Raw genomic sequence first — 20,541 nt, forward strand, 5'->3', positions numbered from 1 at the left:
AAGACGACTCTATGGCCATATGAGTGAAGAATCCAAGTATTAGGTAAATTAATGTTTGAACTGAGATATCTTCCGTGGATAAAACTACAGATATGATGCTTATGTTATGTTTTTCTGTTTGTCCTCTTCTAGAGGTGCCACTGCCGTTTGTTATATGCAGCTGTGAAGTTTTTGGCTTGTATGCGAAGCTACGTTGTTACTTTGAGTGTTATTAGCGTTATTAGCCCGCCATTTCACTAGAGCTCAGGCTTTCTGTTGATAAAATACGGTTCACTTTTTTCAAATACTGAACCTCATTCATTTATTTTTTTTTAAATAAAGAACCCCTGTTATTTGAAGCTCTGTGTGCTGTATTACTCCCGGCTTCACATGTCTTTGTCCTCAGTATTAATACAACTTAAATATATTTGCATATTTAACCGCACCAGGTACAATACCATTTAACTTCAGAATTACCTTAAGTATTCATGGCATCGCTATAGAAATGCTGAAAAGTGTTGAAAATGTTGAAAGTTGTTAGAAAAAGTTGTTAGAGCATTCTGTTAGGGTTCCTGAGGTTCTGAGTTCGAGTCCCACAAACTGCCATGGACTGCCACTCTCCATCCCTGAACAAGACCCTTAACCCCTAACTCCCTGGGCGCCACAAAATGGCAGCCCACTGCTCCCCAAGGGGATGGGTTAAATGCAGAAAGTGAATGTCCCCATTGTGGGAAAAAAAAAAAAGGTGGAGAACTGGAGAATCTCCCTTAGGCCGGGCATACACTTTCTGATTTTTTGTCCTTTTCTCCAGTCATGCAAGAATTTTTTTGGATCTGGTTCAGCCTCATCATGCCTCCTGCATCGTATAGTGGGGTAATGGATTAGCCTATCACGACTACCTCCCGATCAGGAATCATTAGGTCGGGAGAAAATCAAATATGTTTGAAATTCAGTTGGCCCTCGTAAGGTGTTTGTGAGTAAATCCTGCGTCTATGAGCCCATTTATCAGAACCTCACGCACTGCACATGTGCAAACAAGAGAGTTCCTCTTCTTCACTTTCCAGATTGGCGGGTTCGGAAAGTGCCATATTTTGGTGCTCAGCACCATCGTACAGTTTGAGCTGTAGCTGAGTACAACAATTGAAAATATCCTACAGTGTATGCCCGCACTGTTAGCAAACAATAACCTTTTTATAGGTAAGGAACCAGTTTTTGACCATCTACACTTTATGAAATGACTTGTGATTTACCGTGCTAGAAGTATCTAAGAAAAATTTTCTGATGCAGTGTTTATCAAATCACATTGACAGAAATAATTTTTACAGAAACCTTGCAAATAATTTTAATAGAGAGAAAAGATTCTGATAACAACGTAGAGGTTAACTCGAAATGTAAGCCCTGCAAAAATAAGCCATATCTTTTATATTTATATAGCAGTAGTGAAGGGAACATAATTTTTGTATTTCAATGCAAAATGATTGCTTGTGTTGAATTTCTGACAGCGAAATGCAGCAGGCCCACCAAACACACGAACACTTCCACAGTAACCAATAAAAACAATATAGAGTTATTTCTTTGTCTGATTAATAGGTGCTAAACTGGTCAGTTTCGGCTGTGAAACAAAAGCATAATGCTCTCTAGGTTGGACTGTGTATAAAGACACAGATAAGAGCTGTTGTTGGGTATATATTATATCAATATAGTTAAAAAAAAATGCAGTTACATATAAACAAAGATTATGATTTATGAACACCTCAGGAACTGCATCTTGAAGTATATGAACCAAAGAAGGTAATTAGCATGGCAGAGGCATTTAATCCAAGCCTAGCATAAAAAACAGATTAGATTTTCAGAATATACTTTGGGACAAAGTCCTACATCCATAAATACCATCATTTTCAACAAGCGTGCAAATGAGGATGTTATCCCATATGTGAAGTATGGGGTTGAACATGTGTGGGTAGTTTGCGGTAAGAAGGACTGGTGCATGCAACAAAATAAACTGCTGAGGAAGGTAAATTGTGCCAGACGTCAGGTGAGAAGTGAAAGTTTGGGCATAAATGTAAAGTTTGGGCATAAAACTGATTGCTTAATATTCTTATGAACAGCAAAATCAGTGTTTTATAGGGTGACTATCACAAAGATCCGATATCTAATTTTCTCAAATTGCTGGCCAGAATTTCAGAATATCCGTAGAGGCTTTTTGAAGGACACCTTTAAATCGTGACTAAGCTTCACAAAATCAAAGGCAAAAATAAGCAAACTTCTCTTTGCCGCATGCCTGGTGCAATGCCATAGCTTCTTTCACATCATTTCTAATTTGTTGAGAAAGCTGTATTGGTCTAGCTTCTATCTGCAGTTGCTAGCTTTGGAGAAACTTTGCCTCTGCCAGTCTAAATAATCCAAAGTTCCTAAGTGGATGGACCAATTTATAAATTTTGCTCTAAGATCTATCTTTTCACATTGTCAGTTGCAATATGATTGACCAGCAAAAGGGTATCTAGGTCTCTACTAGGATGGATGGATATGTTGAAACTCTCGGTTAGGCATATGCCCGTCTCTGGAATATGGCCTAGATGAGTAACTGTCTAGCTCGTCACATTTTCGGTAAATGCTCATCTGAGAATTTTCCAATGCTTACTCTGACCAACCTGATGCCTGGTGGTCTATTAGAAGCTGAACCTTGAGGATGGCGTTCTGTAAAAATGTATGTTTTGTTGTGAATAACAATACAGTACTACTGGGATTTATTCTTGTTTAATTTGTTCAGTCAGCCTCATTTTACCTACCTCTATTATGCCTAAATGTGTCCCGATTTCACCAGTCCACCCTGGCAGTTCATAAGCGGCCTTGGTGTATTAGTTCTGCTTTGCTCTCTAGTTATTCTTGTCTCCATGTCGCTCATGTCTCTTTTGCATCTTGTTTTGGCGTTCCACAACTTGTGATTTCTTTGTTCTCTAATAAAATTAAGTTTCCCCTTTTATATCTGGTTCCCCTGTACCCATTGAATTATAATTTTGGTAAAACAAAATTTTTTTTTAATTCACCCAAAGTTCTTCCTCTTTAGCTACCTCCTTACCTGGTATATAAGACCTGTGTCTCAACTAATTTTGACAGTTTTCCTGCTGATCACAGACTTATGCTATCTTCTTCCCTTGTCCTCATTATATATTGCTTTTTTTTGTTTAAAACTTAACTTTTCTTATTTTGTGAAGGAAGAGTCTCTTATCTTGCCCATCATTTTTACGCATCCATTTGGCTCCCTAGGCCCTCTAGGCCGTCTCTGCAATGCCAAGACTAAACAAGATGCAAGGCAGCAGTTTTTTTATAGTAATCTTGGTGGTTTCACCCGCCCTCTCCATGAACACAGTAAGTATTTTAGGTTTTATGCATGCTAAGATAAACCACTGATAAATATATCCTTTTTAAGCTTGAGACAGACGAACTGGGACAGGAACTAACAATTGACTTATCAATGTATAACTGTAATAATTTGATATAGTTGTCATTGTCTTATTCAACCTATTCAAGACATATCTTATTGTAGAATCTTGCACACATATATGTAATGGGGAAAATTCCTAAACCTTGTTTTTGTTTAGTTTTAGTTTGTGTTTTGTACCGAGCCTTTCATTATATTCACTGTCTTAAGCCACAATATCCTGGGATCAGTAAATATTCCAAACATCCCTATAAAAACTCAAAACCCCACTTGTAGATAAACCCACATACAATAATTCTCTGATGCACCCACCGGTTCCAAGCTTGCATGAATCTGCCTTTACTTGTTAGCTCAAATAAGCATTTCAACTTTAATGATTCTTTTATCATTCAGTTTGTGTAAAAATGTGTTGGTGAGGAAAGAAAGTTAATGTAAATTTGATGATACAGCAGGAATAAAGACATTGTTTGATCTTTAATTTGTTAGATTTATTTTCTAGACCTAACCAAAATAAGAGCTCTTTTTCCTAAAAAAATGCAATATATTCTAGCCATTAATTTTCTTCCTCACACCAAAAAAATGTCCTGCTAACTTGTCTTATTTTTTTTATCTAGCAAGAATCAAACACGGTTGGTAAGTTGTTTTATGTGTGTTTTTTCATATTATTTTGTATAAGTCATTTTGTTCAAGGGTTTATATTATTAAATTCAAAGACTTGTGTTGTTTTTTTCTGTAGACATTGACGACAACAAGAATAACACAGATGGTGAAGTTGATTTTCTCTGTTATAATAAAGGAAACATGCTGTTTCTGTATCAGATTTAATAATAGATTTATGAACTGTAGCTTTCTGATTATTTTGAAAAATAAGTATTTTTTTATTTATCTTAGATCCATTAAGTGATGATATTCATAAGGTAAGTTTATCAGGCAAAAGTTGAAGGTTTATTTCTCTAAGAACAGTGACTTAACGAAAACTCAAATTGTGTGATATTGTGTGACGAAAAATTTCACACATTATATATTATATAATTTTTTTTTAAGCCGCCAAACACTGGAAGAAGTAGTACCCTGGGAAGAGACATTCTGTGGAAAACTCCAGTTCCCTACACGATGAATGAAAACCTTGGTGAATAGCTCTATCTATCTATCTATCTATCTATCTATCTATCTATCTATCTATCTATCTATCTATCTATCTATCTATCTATCTATCTATCTATCTATCTATCTATCTATCTATCTATCTATCTATCTATCTACATATATATACACTACCATTCAAAAGTTTGGGGTCACATTGAAATGTCCTTATTTTTGAAGTAAAAGCACTGTACTTTTCAATGAAGATAACTTTAGACTAGTCTTAACTTTAAAGAAATACACTCTATACATTGCTAATATGGTAAATGACTATTCTAGCGGCAAATGTCTGGTTTTTGGTGCAATATCTACATAGGTGTATAGAGGCCCATTTCCAGCAACTATCACTCCAGTGTTCTAATGGTACAATGTGTTTGCTCATTGGCTCAGAAGGCTAATTGCTGATTAGAAAACCCTTGTACAAACATGTTCACACATCTGAAAACAGTTTAGCTCGTTACAGAAGCTATAAAACTGGCTTTCCTTTGAGCAGATTGAGTTTCTGGAGCATCACATTTGTAGGGTCAATTAAACGCTCAAAATGGCCAGAAAAAGAGAACTTTCATCTGAAACTCGACAGTCTATTCTTGTTCTAAGAAATGAAGGCTATTCAATGCGAGAAATTGCTAAGAAATTGAAGATTTCCTACAACGGTGTGTACTTCCCCCTTCAGAGGACAGCACAAACAGGCTCTAACCAGAGTAGAAAAAGAAGCGGGAGGCCGTGTTGCACAACCGAGCAAGAAGATAAGTACATTAGAGTCTGTAGCGTGAGAAACAGACGCCTCACAGGTCCCCAACTGACATCTTCATTAAATAGTACCTGCAGTAGCCTGGTTGTGGGACAAGCACAAAATGGTAATATTTACATATATATATGAGGCTGAAAAAAGGTGAAAAAGTCATCACAGACTACTAAAACAAATGTCCTAAAACAGTTTCATTGTAAAGATAACTATAAAGGTGTGAAATGTCCCTTTTTAAAATTTTTTCATGAAATGTGATCAAAAGGACATAAAAGTGCCCGTAGTTAAAGAAGCACCCATATATATATATATATATATATATATATATATATATATATATATATATATATATATATATGTATATGGATCTCTCTCACTCTCTCCATCTGTTTCTTTCTGTGTGTGTGTCTCTCCATCTCTCTCTATATCTCTCTCTGTAAATATATATTCTTTTATATGTTTTTTTTTTTTTTCACTGGATGATTTCTAGCTTAACTACTTAAGGATGGAAATGAAGGTCAAATGTATGTAGAAAAGAATTCATTTAAAGGGATTTGTGACATCCGATAAACGATATAAAAGGAGACCCAGGCAGATCAAAATAGCCTTTTTTTTGTACTTGAATTCTACTTTGTTCATCAGCTATGTTTAAATTAAAATTTTTTTGTTGTTGTTTATTTTTGTTGCTTTTTTCTTATAACAAAAGACCTAAACGCCAAAGGAGTCATCTTAAGAGCTTTTGACCAGTTCAGGGTGAAGTCATGCATCGACTTTAAACCAAGGGACACTGAGGAGTATTACCTTTCATTCCAAGGCGGATTTGGGTATGTATGCATCTTTAATGTACAGCTCATCAGCTAAGTCTGTAATTTTTTTTTCATCAAGACTAACATTATTGTTATACTTTATCTTTTGTGTTGTCTGTTTTTGCTGTTTTGTTTAATTTTCTCTGTTTTCATGCACTCTATCTCTCTCTCTCCCTCTATCTCCCCTTAGTTCTCTTTTTCTTTTTCACCTCCCTTTTTGTCTCTCTGTAGGTTGAATATGATTTTACTCCTTAAATCATTTTCTATAAACTTTAATATACAAGTATCAAGGTTCCACTTGATACTTGATAAAGTGGAACACACACACACACACAATAATAAGATAATAAAATCATTAATCATTATTTAACGAAAAGAAATCTGTGAAAAGTGATTTTTTGCCATTACATTGTGTATTTCAGCTTAAATAGCAAAAACTATAGAATCTATTAAAAATACAAATGAAAAGTTGTGTTTCAGAGATATTTATATCTATCTGTATTAATATGAGGAAACATTTTAATAACGGAAATACACACCCTTTAAATATGAAGTTCACAACCTCTGTCAATAAAAGTTTAGATTTATAGATACATATATAGTTATATAGATATATTTTTAAATACTTAGAGAGAGAGAGAGAGAGAGAGAGAGAGAGAGAGAGAGAGAGAGAGAGAGAGAGAGAGAGACAGAGAGCAATGTATCTGTATAGAGATGTATATATAATAAAGAGAGAGAAGGAGGGAATACAAAGCTGGGTGTTTGAGTACTGATGATCTCCAGTAATAAATATGATCATTAAATAATGATTTTTTTCTTATTCAAGGTGCTGGTCATATATTGGCCAGTTACTTGCAAATGGACAGGATATCTCTGTTGGTTGGTTCTGTGATCACATTGGCATTGTGGAGCATTTGATTTTCCATTCTTTCGGCTTCTACCATGAAGAGATGAGACATGACAGAGATGACTATGTGAAGATTGATTTTGACAACGTCATAGCAGGTTTCGTACAGTCAATAGTTTTTTCTGTTTCACTATGTTGTTTGCTAGATGGTGGTGAATAAGGGTTTCAAGTGATTATTGCATTGGATGTATGATTAAAAGAAAACAAAAAGTCAGGCAAATATTGTGTAAATTTGCCTTCTATCCTAACTTCGGTGAGAAATTAATTTCTTAAACAATTTCAAGACCGATAGATTGTTTTATTAATGGAAAAAGTGAGTGATATTTGTCTAATTGTTATTTGGTAGATTTTAAGGAAGATAACAAAAATGAAAGACATTAAGTAAACAGTTTTTAAACTGTGAAATTTAAATACTTATTGAACAATAACATTTATATTTAATTCTTTCCATAAAAACTTATGTTTGGTAATGAATACTTCTGTGCCATCTAGGTCAAGAACTTTATTTCACCAAGGTCAGTAGTTATTTGAGTACCACCCATGATGTGCCATATGACTACATGTCAGTGATGCACTCATGGAAAAACGTTAGGAGCAATGGAAACGGCGCTACAATCATCACCAAAGACCCAAAATTCCAAAATGTGATTGGTCAAAGAATGGAAATGAGTCCCAGTGATGCTCAAGAGTTGAACCTTCTCTACAAATGCAGTAAGTCACTCAGTTATGATCTTCTGAAACGCAAAAATAAATGTGCTTAGTTTCAATGTTAAAATTGTTTAAAGATGGTCAACATACTTTTAAATAAAATAGAGTTGAAATCCCTTAAGGATGATGGACAAGAAGAGTTTCTGTTTGATGTGTAGTTATTGTTTGCTGTCCGACAACTACATGGCATGTCTCAAATGAGCTATAAACAGCATAACTGTAAGTCATTGGAAAATAATTACAATTAGGATAATCTATAAGGTAACACTGGACTCAGATTTCCCATATTGTGGGGATTGTGTGGGGTTGTGTATGTTTACTTTAAACTAATTTGTAATGATGAGAAAATGCAAAACTTGGTCTAAACAAAGAGTTAGTATTCAGAGTTTTTTTTATTTATTCACAGATTCCACTGCTGCCTTTATGTTTTACTGTGACTTTTCTGATGGGACCATGTGCCATATGAGAAAGACAAACAGGTGTACCCATAGTGACAATGATTGGGTAGTAGTTTCACAAGTTAACCGGGGTCCAAGCTCTGATCATACCACCCTACCTGCAGGAAATAGAGATTATGGTAAGGACTGAAAGCTTATTTATTACATTTTATACTACAAAATTTTAACATATATAATGAAATGACATATTATGTATTTTCTTAGCGACTATTTCTACACAAAATAAAAAACACAACTCGTGTTACTCATTGTCATACAATAAATCATACTTCAGTGCTCATTATTTAGGTCATCTGGGAATACCAAAATTAGTTATGATTAAGCAATAAAACATATTAACTAGCATCATTTGAAAACAATGAACATGCAACAAAACCTGTAATCGAATCCTGATAATAATAATCCTAACATGATACTACTGACTTAATACAATGCTATGGCTCGATAGATAAATTAAGACACATTTGGTCATATAAAGGAAAATAAGGTTTAAAAAATGTAATAAATGTTTTGGAATATTTAAATGCGAATTTTTGAAAATAGAAATTACTTAGATCATTACATATTTGTAAAATTGTAAAAATTCCAATCTATCTAAATTACTTAACACAAGTAAATTTCTCCACTGTGAGATCAATAAAGTCAATCAATCAACAACAGATTATTCATCTGACTTAAGTGAAAAAAGTGTCTTATCAGACCATGGGCTTTTACAAATGCGTCACATCAGATTCACCAAATGTTCTTAATTTCAATAAACAATCCCCGTAAAGCTGATGAAGTCTACAAATTTGTTCTTATGAATAGTTCTTAAATAAGCAAAGCGTACATCCCTGCTTTTAGCTGAATCGATGAAAGTAAGATATTACCAGAACATAATTGTTTAACCTTATCATTTAAGGTCAAGAAACAGGATACTTCATCCATGCCAGCACCGCATCAGGTCAAGAAGGAGATTCATCAAGGCTTGAAACCCAAATATTCACACCTAAAAGGGATTGTAAAATCCAGTGTCTGCAGTTCTATTATTTTCATACCGGAAATCAATCAGATGAACTAAACATCTGGATCAGAGAGTTTCAGGATGAGCAGGACACCATGGGAACTGTCTACCACATGGGACAGATCATTGGTAATGTCTTTGATGCATCAATATAAATGATACTAATTTACTTACACTATATTATATATAAGGCTTTTAAATAGTATTATTTTATTGTTTAACTGTTAGAATCTTTGACAAAATGCATTTTTTGCTTGTGCCAAGATGCTTCAATATTTTTTCATAGGAATGTAAAAACTCTGCCTCCAGGTCGACAAACAAATCACTGGCAGCTGCACTATGTTCCTTTGAATGCCACCAAAAACTTTCGAGTTGTGTTTGAGGTCCGGAAAGGTGCAGGGAACTCTGCAGGCGGCTTCTCAATTGATGACATCAATCTCTCTGAGACCGAGTGTCCACATGCAACTTTGCAGATTGATGACTTTGAGACACTTTTAACCACTAGTGCCCTCAGAACTATAATCTATAGTCCACGGCAATACTCCAAGGATGGCTACGCTTTCCGAATAGCTGCTTTTCTCTATCAGAAATTTGTTGGAACATATGTAGAGCTTTTGTCTGGTGACTATGATAACCAACTGGAATGGCCTTGCCTGCAAAGGCAAATGACTTTTCGACTGCTGGATCAAACCCCTAACATGCAAAACGAAATGTCAAAGCAACTGAGTTTTGTCTCTCACCCAAACCACATGTCTGAGGGTAGGTGCACCATCTAATGTAGAAAATTACAAGATAGTTATTTAATTCAAAATTATGTAAAATCTCAGGTTTTTTGTGTTTAAGACTTTTTTATTTGAATAGGTATCCATTGGTTTGACAACCCCCGTGAAAATGGAAGCATAGTTTTTTCTGAGAATGGCGAATCAGTCTATGGGGGAATCCTGGTCGGGTACAAATATTTTGCAACTTTGGAGGAACTGCAAACCAAAGAGTTCCTGAAGGGAGGGAGTGTTATTTTCACTTTTAGCTTTGAAGGTAAGTGGGCATGATTTTTTTCCCCCCTCAGAGTAAATTAAATGTATATATAAGATTCCTTTAAAACTAAAAAACCATGCAAGCAACATATGTGCTTACTTAAAAGGTAGTTTAAGGGGATGCTACTTGGTATACTGTACGAAACACCTGGAATTTGTTGTTAATCTGGAAATATCATGCATATTTTTTTTTATCAAAATTGTAACAGTAAGTGTAACTACATGTTTTGTGACAATTAAAAGTGACTTAGGAATTTACAAATATATCCAGTACTTTTACTTTCTGTTATTTCTACATCTGAAATCCCGCAACTTTGTATGTGGTGACAAAAAGGCTGATGGTTGTGTCCCACTTCAGGTGCAGCATCCTGTGAATGACTGGTGTGTGTGAGCAGAGTCCTATGACAATCTAAAAACATAAAATATAATAAAAATGTGCTTCTAAAAAATACACCCCCTTAGGCCTATAGAATCCCCATTATTAGCTCAGATTTTTGTTTATTTAATCCTTGCGGAACCACAGCAGTTGTACAATGGCTGTAGGCATGTGAAGATGAGCCAGTTATGCATCTCCCATGTGCCTGCAATAGAGTTGGATAAAATTATCTAATTTTGTTGCTTAACTTTGATTTAAACCAATATTTAATCATTAGAAATAAAAGTCTTTTAAAAGCCAAACAAAAACATTTCAATATTTCCTTTAACTAATGGGTGGTTTCAAGGAAATGAGCAGGAAACCACACGCCTTCTCCGGGAGATGAAAGAAAGACCCTCCAGCCAGCTGGCAGGTGCTTAATGGCGCTAAGCAATGCTGATCATCCTTCTTAATTAGGTAGAATATTAATAAGACAAGTAGATAATTTAGCTTAGGAAACCTACATCCTCGCTTTAAAACATCTTAAAAGAAATATTAAAAATGTTTTCCACAATTTTTGCCCCTGTTGTTAACCATTGTAGCCCAAGGCTTTTCCAATCTGCTTTGACCCACGATGAATAATTCTAATGTTGCGCAAATAAACAAAGGATACTCCAAATTCGTCCTCCAAATTGGTCAAAATTGGATGCATTTGTTGGCCCGAATTTGAAGGGGTCTTAGGAGGATTCGTAGATTGGGATCTCCCTTGGCACAGTGCTGTGACGTAATCTGCCTGCAAATGCGGCCTGCGAAGGATGCAGCCCCTAATCTGAAACCAACCCCTATATAAAAGATAAGACTAAAGCAGATAGAGATTTTGGACTGTAAAAAAGTTGAGGACACTTCCATAAACTGTTGATTAACATCAGAAGCAAACATTCTGAACTTCAGTCATTTCAAAATAAAGACACATTTAAAAAAAAATTCCAAAATATAAATCAACTGAATCTTCTGTAATACCCATTACTACAACAATGTTGGCATTGCCATTGCTTTGAATAAAAAAAAAAAAGCTCTGTTAATCTCTTCAACACCAAGTAGAGACACGTGTAAAAGGAGACACATCATGATCCTGTTGGGGTTGGACCCATTAACATTTATGGAGAACAAATAAAGAAAGTCACATTAATAAATAAAGAAACAACAGAAGGGCGAATAGGAAAATTGAAAAATTGTTCTATTAGATTTTAGCTTTACAGTTAACATCTGCACTTTATAGGAATTCTTTGCATGTTGCAAGCCTAACCACTATGCCAAATTCAATACCAATTCCTGCCTTTGTATTAACCTAGTTGATTAGTTGATTTGTAGTACCTAACCATGTTCTGATAGGAGTCGGAAATATTTATTTTCTGTCCATTAACCTGGATTCCTGTAAATCTGTTTCCTATGTGTCCACATTTCTATCATCCTTCCCAGCCCCTTATTACTGTCCCAGCAGATGTGAAAAGTTTAATGATAGCTTGAAAAATCTATGCAAGGGTTAAACAACTGAATGAACTGTATTTGTTTTTTTATTTCCCTTAATAACTTGTTTTCTTATGGTAGATCTCACTCCTCTTGTCAATGGGAGCTCCTTGCCATGTCGTCAAGGGAAACCTCCAAAAATTACACATCGTTCCACAAACTGGGATGAAGGCCCATGTTTTTTTACAGGGTAAACAACAGTGCCAATAATAACTTTAGTTTGACAAAATATTTCTTCCTAAAAGCTGATCAAACAGTTTACAACCTTAAAGAATTGCTGCTTTTGAAATCTGATTGGCTGCAGTAAAATAAATTGAAGTTCTCAATGTTTTAATCATTTTATTGTGCTTTGTTGTAGTATTTCTGGATTTTCTCCTGGTTTTGATGCCTCTCCCATCCTCATCCTCCTGCTGATAGTGATGCTTATGCTGTGATGATATACCGTGGACCTTTGATTCGAAAATTCTGCTTTTAGAACAAGAGTTTCTATGCTTCTATGTATTGTTTGTTTAAAAATAAGAGTAAAAGCAGTGGCGGTGGGTGGAGTTTTCTCCAGGGGGGGCTATGACTTCAAAATAAGCGTATACCAAAAACCAGTCAAATGTATACAAAGGCATCTCCTACGATGAAAAAACAACATTATAACATTTTCTGAAAAGTGCTTTAAATCACTCATGCTTGTCTTTATACATGCTGGGATTCTGACATTTGAAAAAGGAGGCAGGGAAAATAGAATAAAGCGTTAGCCTCCTGCATACATTGAGCCAGGCCTTGTTGCCAAATAATTCTATAAGTCTATGGGCAATGATTTTTGCTCCTCAGGGCAGAAATACGTCACCAATCCGACAATGAACGAAACAGCTTTACTCATCATTAAAAAGAAAATATTTACTGGCACATCTTAGAAATATATGAATATATTTAGAAATATTTCAGTTTCATAATTTAATTTTTTCATTGGGATTTTTTATGTAATGATAAGGATTATTGGGTGAATGGGGTGGCGCTAGTGCCCCCTATTGCCCAGCTCCCAGTTATTAAAAGGGAACACTGTACAGCAGACAAACTGTTAAGCATAGAAATAAATTTTTCTTTGATATATATGTATATATACATCTCTTTAAAATATTAGAGTATGGATAAACAAACTTTTGTTTTTTCATTAAGGAAGGCTCAAAGTTCTATAATTTTCCTGGAATTGTATTTTTAATTTGTGCTTACCTGTATGCTGCCATTTGCCTTTAGCTTTGTCATTGATGCACCAGAATTTTCCCACTGTGGGATAATAAACTATTTTGCTATTCTGTATTTCTGTTCTTTCCTATGGGTATCTGGGGTTGGTGTCTTAATAAATTAAATAAGAGTAAAGAGAGCTAAATAAAAAGACCAAAACAAATGTGCTACCTTCTCTGCATGAACAGTTCTCAAACTGTCACAACTCTTTAATCAATGTCTCTTTTGCTGAGCATCATCGTACAGTCTTGCCAGAAAGGCTGACAACGTTATCTGAGGTTGGAAATTACAGAGCAGAGAGAAAATACACAAACATTAAAGGATTAAAGGAGAGATAAGTAAAAATATGTACCATACAATTAATCAAAATTAGTCTAATTCATCACCCAGTATGGGAGCAAGATTCATCCAATTGGGGCAAATTGGTGAGGACACGCCAAGTGGAAGTGCATCAGCAGGTGCTATGATAAGTGTTGTCCTAATGGGCCAAACAGTAAGGAAGTAGGGAGGGGAAAAAACAGGACGCTTTCTATCTATCAGTCCTTCAGCATAGAAACCTTGCAATGTTCCTTTTTGTTGCATAAGAATTGTGCAGTTGCCCCCAATTCTTTGCATGACATAAAGGCACAACTGGGCTCATGGAGTAAAACAAAAATACATTATTTATGTATGCTCACAGTCGTAGCTTTTGGGCTTTATAATGGGGAGCTTCAGCCATTCGCTGCATACAGTATATATAACTTGTTTTTAGTTTTCATTTTTGGATGATATCAGTCCTGGTTTTTTGCTTGTATCATTCATCCGTCCAGTAATTACATCCATAAGGCAAAGGCTATCTAGGTTTAGCACAGCAGTCCTAAGTTCCTTTTCTGCCTATGACTGTATTCTTACTGTTGGCAAAAGGTGATGCAATGGAGCTAGGACAGACTCCCTATATTCTGGGCTCTGGGTGTGGTGTCCTAGACCTTTTAGGTTTGTCTCCGTTTACACATCTTTATTTTCACCCCTAAACCCGGGGGTTCCACTGAAAGCGTAGGCGTAGGAAGAGTCAACGCCACGGAACATCCAGGCCGTGGATTCTCTAAAGCAGCTGCAGAAAACATATTAGCTTATAGGGATGATTAACAAATATACAATCAAGACATTTTATTTCACCTTTCAAATGTACCATTGTTTTAAGAACTGTGAACTTGTGAACTTTAAGACTGCACAAAGTTTGCTACCAGTCTGAGGGATAGCTTAGGTCTTAAAGAAAACCATGCATACAGATTCAGCTACTAATGTTTGTAGCTGCAGACCAAGAAAGAATAACATAACTCCCTCTGGCTCCAAGATACTTGTGAAGGAAAGTTCTTCATCCAGAGGGAGGCTCCAGGCTGGTCAAGGTGTCTATTGTGGGAACAAACTAATGAGTATACAATGTATATCTTTAAAAAAGATAAGGTGACTTAAAGTTATTCAGGCTGCTTCTTAAACGCTTAGGGAAAGGTTTGCGATGCTGTCTCCCTTGGATTTCCATTAAAAATAAATGTTTAAATTTCTCTCTATCAACGAAGTTATTCCTGGGGAAGTGATGTAGGAACAGAATATCCTCTTATTTCACCTTAAAGGTATTGTGGAGGATGGAGCAAATCTGTTTTTAGATTCATCACTAGTTCCTTTTAGAAAGCAAAAAAGACAAAACATTTCTATATTTTGTATAGAGGATTTATATACTGCATAATTATCTAGGAATACACATTTGCTTTAAGGTATAGTGGAGGATTTTCACGAATCTTTGAGAAGACCCGCCCTCTCCACTTATAAAAAAAAGCACATAAACCTTGTACACTCTCCTGAGAAGGAACGCCTATTAAACGTGTGCGAGAGCGTGCACGAGCCCATTTCTCCTTGTGCACGCTCCGTTTAAAAGTTGCTGTTTGCATCGCTCATACAAGCTTACTTTAACAGATTTAACAGGAATGTCTTCATAGGAAAACTGATATGCTTTTTAAATGTGGTATCAGAACCAGGAATATTAAATATGCTGTTGAAATTGTATTTTTTTTTCTCATTTTTCTGTTGACCATGACAAACTTCAGTACACAAAGTTCATCCTTCAGATGATATATTGCCTATGCATTAAAAACAATATATTTTGTGTATTTACAGTGAGGTTTAAAATTTTGTTTTTCAGTCCAAAGGAAATCAACTCTGGCACCATGAAGCATTTACTAAGTGCAATGAAACAGGAGTGTCTGCTTTGATCAAATCCACACTAACTGTTGTAAACATACGGGAGGTCTTGTAAAAGACATTGCAAAAAGCTGATTTTTATATATAAAGTATTAGTGATCCTTGAAAAATAAACAATGTGTCCCTTCTCTGAATGTTGAGTAGTTGCTTAGATCTACCAAAGTTTTTCAGTTAGTTTGACAAAGTTAAGAAAAAATCAAATGCTTTGGACTGAAACCAGACCTAGAGCGTGTCACCTTTCTAGATCTTTTAAAAGGGGTCTGATCTAATTCAGCCCAATAGTGAGATTCGATTCAGCAGTCTGAACAGCCAGTAAAACTTATCCATGTCTATGGGACCTTGCCTGAGGTCAAGGCAAGGTCCCAAAGACAGGATTCTGAGCTACTGTCTCTGCAACTTACCAAGCCAAGGTCATGAAGTTAATTTAGTAACTGACAGTCAAAGATGAATATATTTAGATCTGAATAGAAAAGCTGATTTTTATAAATTGGAGGACTAGACAGATACCTTTGACAATAGAGTGTATTTGTTCTCTAACTGTAATATATCAAATTGTGTTATTGTAAATGCATACAACCTTATCAATTACGGGGTTCATCATGCATTTTTACATTCCTTAACTTTCTATAGCTTTTTCTATAGTTTAGTTGCTGGAGATGTTTAACATCTAGGATGTTTTATCAGGTTCTGATGAGTAAGCTTCCATAATGCCTCTAAAACCTGCTTTCTGTGAGCTGCATATATTCACAGTATGGTTGCAAATGAGTTTTCCCAGGGTTTTGACACAGTTACAAGACAGTATTTCCTGCCATGAATCAGTCAAGGAATAATCAAAAGTTTCTCAAACTCAAAATTAAATTTTTTTAGACTTTTTATTTAACTTTTAGAAGATAAAAAGAAAAAAAAGCATCTTTAAAATTTGACAGCTGGGACTTTTCAATCAAATCAATCCAGTATCCTGTGTTACAGTAGATATAGAAAAAGGTCGAACTAACTGTAAAATATTTAACTGCTTGGTAGCTAAACTTCGCCTTAATTAATGGAAACACCCAAGATCCAGCTTTTACTAGAAAAACAAACAAAAAACTCATCAGGTGTAGAAAACGTAATCACATTTATTTCAATCCATACATGACGATATATTATGTCTTACTGTACCACTTACTTTAATTTTCACATCACGTGATCTCATGCATCAACCTGAAGCCCATCGATAAACATTCTAGCCTCCAATTCACCACACATGAAAGACATTTGTGCTACAGTATGTAGGCATGGCTTGACCAGTCCTGGCTCCTTGGTAGTACTCTTTTTTTCTCCCCATCAGCCCCAGAAATCACAGTAGTAAAAGAGTCTTTGAATCCAATTCCTAAAACGTAGTTCAGCTTCCTGTGTGTCTCTGTGCCAGTCCAAGCCGTGGTCTGTAGGTGGTTCCAGTCGCCCCATCCACCTTTACCCAATAGTGACTCCAAAGCCACATTGGAACTTGTTTTTGCGATGGTTGAGGAAAGCCCCCAAAGCCAAAGTAAGAGGCAGAGGTACTAGTTTCTTTTCAATGGTTGCCCCTACCACCCAATTACTGTCAATCGTTCCTGAAGGGAAAACAGAAGGGCATTGAGAAAGAGTTCAGTCTTTCATCTATGACTCAGGATGGATGAAACTGAAGGCTTCATATTTACCTTTAAAAAGCAAATTGGCTTTGGGAAGGTCCAGTTGGTAACCAAAAGATGCTGAAGTGTCTTGCATCCTTGTGCTGGCTTCAAATTCAACTCCTACCTGTAACTGTTTCACAACAAACTTTTTTCGAAAGATATGGCCTTCAATTATCTCTAATTACTGAAACATGTTGTAGAACTTAAAGTTATATGAAAATTGCAGCCGACTTTTTGTTTCAAGAAACGTTCTGACGCTTTAGCAAGCCCTAAGATGCAGTCAGGTGCAAATGAAGTTCTCCTGGACGCGCTCCAGCAATTAAAGTCCGAAATGGTGCGTCATTTTGATGCAAGAATGGACACTATCCAGAGTAACTTGGAAACAATAAAGCTCTCGCTTTCAAATTTAGGAGAGCATGTCTCGCAGCTTGAGCAGAGAGTTAGCAGCAACGAGGACAACATCTCTGATTATGGGAAACGAATGGAAGTATTAGAAAAGGAAAACGCATACCTGCGCGCCAAGCTGGATGATATCGAAAACCGAAGCCGGGCTTACAATCTTCGCTTTGTCCACGTTCCGGAAAAATCGGAGGGAAAGGATACTCGTGGATTTATCTCCAACCTGATTGTTCACCTCTTCGGGAGTGAAAACTTCCCTACACCCCCGGCCATTGAGAAGGCCCATCGCTCCCCTGCGCAACAGCAACCCAAGGTGAAGGCGCAGCGCTCCGAGGCGCAGCAAGCAAAGAAGGGGGCAAATCGCCATCCAACACAGCAAACACAGGACAACGTCAAGCCAAGAGTGATCATGGTGAGATTTCTCAGTCTTCAGGACAGAGAGAAAGTCCTTCGACTGGCCAGAGAAAAGCAGCAACTTGTCTACAATGGTGAGCGGATTCATATATTTCCCGACTTCAGTGCGGCTGTGATCAACAAACGGCGTGAATTCGATGACATTAAAAAACAGCTTAAGCAACGTAAACTGGACTATCACATGACTTTCCCTGCTATACTTGTAGTCGATATCAACGGGAAACCTGTGCAGTTTAAAACACCCAACGCTGCGCTTCAGTTTCTGCAGGAAATTGGAAATGCTGACTGACTCAACTTTGAGTTTAGCCTATTGTATATGAGTTCAGAAGATGCTGCAATTGTTTCATACCTTTTTTCCCCTTCTTCTGTTTCTTTTCTTTTTCTTTTTTCTTTTTTTTTTTTTTCCTTTGAAGGCAATGAATGATATGGAAAACTGAATACTCGTGAAAGACACTCCTTAATTGTCCCTTTGCTCAAAACTGAGATACTTTGCATTTGGTATGATAAGCAGCCCTCTGTTGACATATAGGCCTATTATTGGATTGCACATTTATGTGCTGTTTTGGTGCGCCCTACAACGGGCCTTTCTCTGTTTTAGTTATGATAGATGCTGCCTTTTGTGGACTTAATGGGAAATTAAGAAGTAAAAGAATAATCATAATATTTTGTGTATGCTGGCAGATAGTCTACTTTCTTTTTCGGTCAAGGCTATATATGTGTGTTTGTGTGTGTGTGGTGAGATGTGTGTGTATGTGTGTGTTGCTCTTCAATCCTACGCTGTGTCCTGCTCTCTCTTATTTGGTTCTATTTGAATATGGGTAAAGGTTTATTTATCATTCACTTAAATATCAGGAGCTTACCTCACAAAATTGATCTCCTAAGAGCTTGGCTTTCTTATAACAAACCTGCTGTCATTACTGTTTCTGAAACTTGGTTACAAAATAAAATATGTGATGCTGAAATAAGCCTAGAGGGTTACACCCTATATCGAGCAGATAGAGGCAGTCGTGGTGGAGGTGTTGCTACCTATATATCTTCTACTTTGACCTCAGAGGTTGTTAGTCCAAATGAAAGCCCATTGCACTTTGAGTGCCTCTTTGTGAGACTACGTTTTGATCATAAACAACTGATTATTGGTAATATCTACAGGCCTCCTAACTCTCCTTCCGAATCTATTAATAATATTCTTGCCACTATTAATTCACTTAATTGTTCTGATGAACTTATTGTTCTGGGTGATTTCAACCGAAACTGGCTCGACAGGTCTTCAGCTAAGGAGAAGAGTTTATTGGAAAGCCTGCATCTCACTCAGATAATACAGGAACCCACAAGAGTGGCTGGGAGTTCCAGATCTCTCTTAGACTGGATCTTGGTCACTCATCCCAACAGAATAGCTGATTCTGGTATTTTATCAGATTGCTTCAGTGACCACTCGGTTATCTTCTGTGTATGGAAAATAAGATTGCCACGATTGCCATCTAAAATAATTAAAGTAAGACAACATAAAAACTTTTCTGAAGATTCCTTTATTAATGATTTGCTAAATATCAATTGGTCTAGGTTAGAACTTATTCCTTATGTTGGGGATGCTTGGACTTTTTTTCATACTGAGGTACACAATGTGATTGACAAGCATGCACCATGGGTATCGGTGAAAGTCAAGGGTAGGCATCTACCATGGATTGATGGTGACCTGTTGCATCTTTTTAAGGAAAGGGATAAGGCCTGGAAGCGTTACCAATCAACAAAAGCTATGGTTGATGGGATCGAATATAAGAGATTACGTAATATCTGTACTGTGAAAACAAGGAATGCAAAGTCAAATTACTATAAGACAGCATTGTCTAATGACTTCACTAGTCCAAAACAATTTTGGAAAAAACTTAACAGCTTATTGAATAAACCTGCTGTGAATTCTCCTCTATCGCTTCGTGTAAATGATAAAATTAGTAGTGACCCTGCTACTGTGGCTGATGCATTTAACCAACATTTTTCCTCTGTAAGCAAATTATGCCCATCTAATCTATTCCATTCCAATCTTGTAAATTCACCAGTAGCCAATACTTCTTTTACACTAACTACAATAACTCCTACTGAAGTGCAACAGGCTATCTCTGATACTAAATCTGGTAGTGCTGGTCCTGATGGTCTGGAAATTAAGTTTATTAAGATTGCATCTCACATCCTGGCATTTCCACTATGCTATCTATTTAATTTATCCATATCCACATCTGAAGTTCCAGCCATGTGGAAGTATGCTAGAGTAACACCTATACATAAAAGTGGTGATCCACTTGACCCAAATAACTATAGACCAATTTCGATTATTAATACTGTGGCAAAAATATTTGAAAAAATTATTTTTAAGCGATTGTTTAAATATGTCAATGACTTCTCTGTCCTTTCTGAGATGCAATCAGGTTTCAGACCAAACTACTCTACCACTACTGCCCTCACAAAGTTTGTCAATGATGTTACATCCTCTTTAGACAATAACATGC

The 20,541-nt window shown here is 36.2% G+C and overlaps 1 protein-coding gene and 1 long non-coding RNA gene across 2 annotated transcripts; one reads left to right on the plus strand and one right to left on the minus strand.

Annotated features, from left to right (window-relative positions):
- The first annotated feature begins 3,108 nt into the window (after nucleotides 1–3,108).
- On the plus strand, nucleotides 3,109–13,415 carry LOC119797871 (meprin A subunit beta-like). The gene is made up of 14 exons (XM_038307109.1): nucleotides 3,109–3,348; nucleotides 4,036–4,054; nucleotides 4,158–4,187; nucleotides 4,313–4,338; nucleotides 4,466–4,550; nucleotides 6,016–6,133; nucleotides 6,942–7,120; nucleotides 7,515–7,733; nucleotides 8,137–8,307; nucleotides 9,090–9,320; nucleotides 9,501–9,950; nucleotides 10,053–10,226; nucleotides 12,189–12,297; nucleotides 12,466–13,415. The coding sequence occupies exons 1-14, from the start codon at nucleotides 3,268–3,270 to the stop codon at nucleotides 12,539–12,541; spliced, it is 1,968 nt and encodes a 655-aa protein (XP_038163037.1). The 5' UTR covers nucleotides 3,109–3,267; the 3' UTR covers nucleotides 12,542–13,415.
- Nucleotides 13,416–16,884: 3,469 nt separating this feature from the next.
- Nucleotides 16,885–17,372, minus strand: LOC119797873. The gene is made up of 2 exons (XR_005282634.1): nucleotides 17,255–17,372; nucleotides 16,885–17,167 (listed from the first exon to the last, which is right to left on the minus strand). It is a non-coding gene; the product is annotated as an uncharacterized LOC119797873 (long non-coding RNA).
- Between the last annotated feature and the right edge of the window lie 3,169 nt (nucleotides 17,373–20,541).

Source organism: Cyprinodon tularosa, unplaced genomic scaffold (assembly GCF_016077235.1).
Source record: "Cyprinodon tularosa strain WSP-4 unplaced genomic scaffold, ASM1607723v1 ctg60, whole genome shotgun sequence".
In the NCBI taxonomy this organism is placed as follows: Eukaryota; Metazoa; Chordata; class Actinopteri; order Cyprinodontiformes; family Cyprinodontidae; genus Cyprinodon; species Cyprinodon tularosa.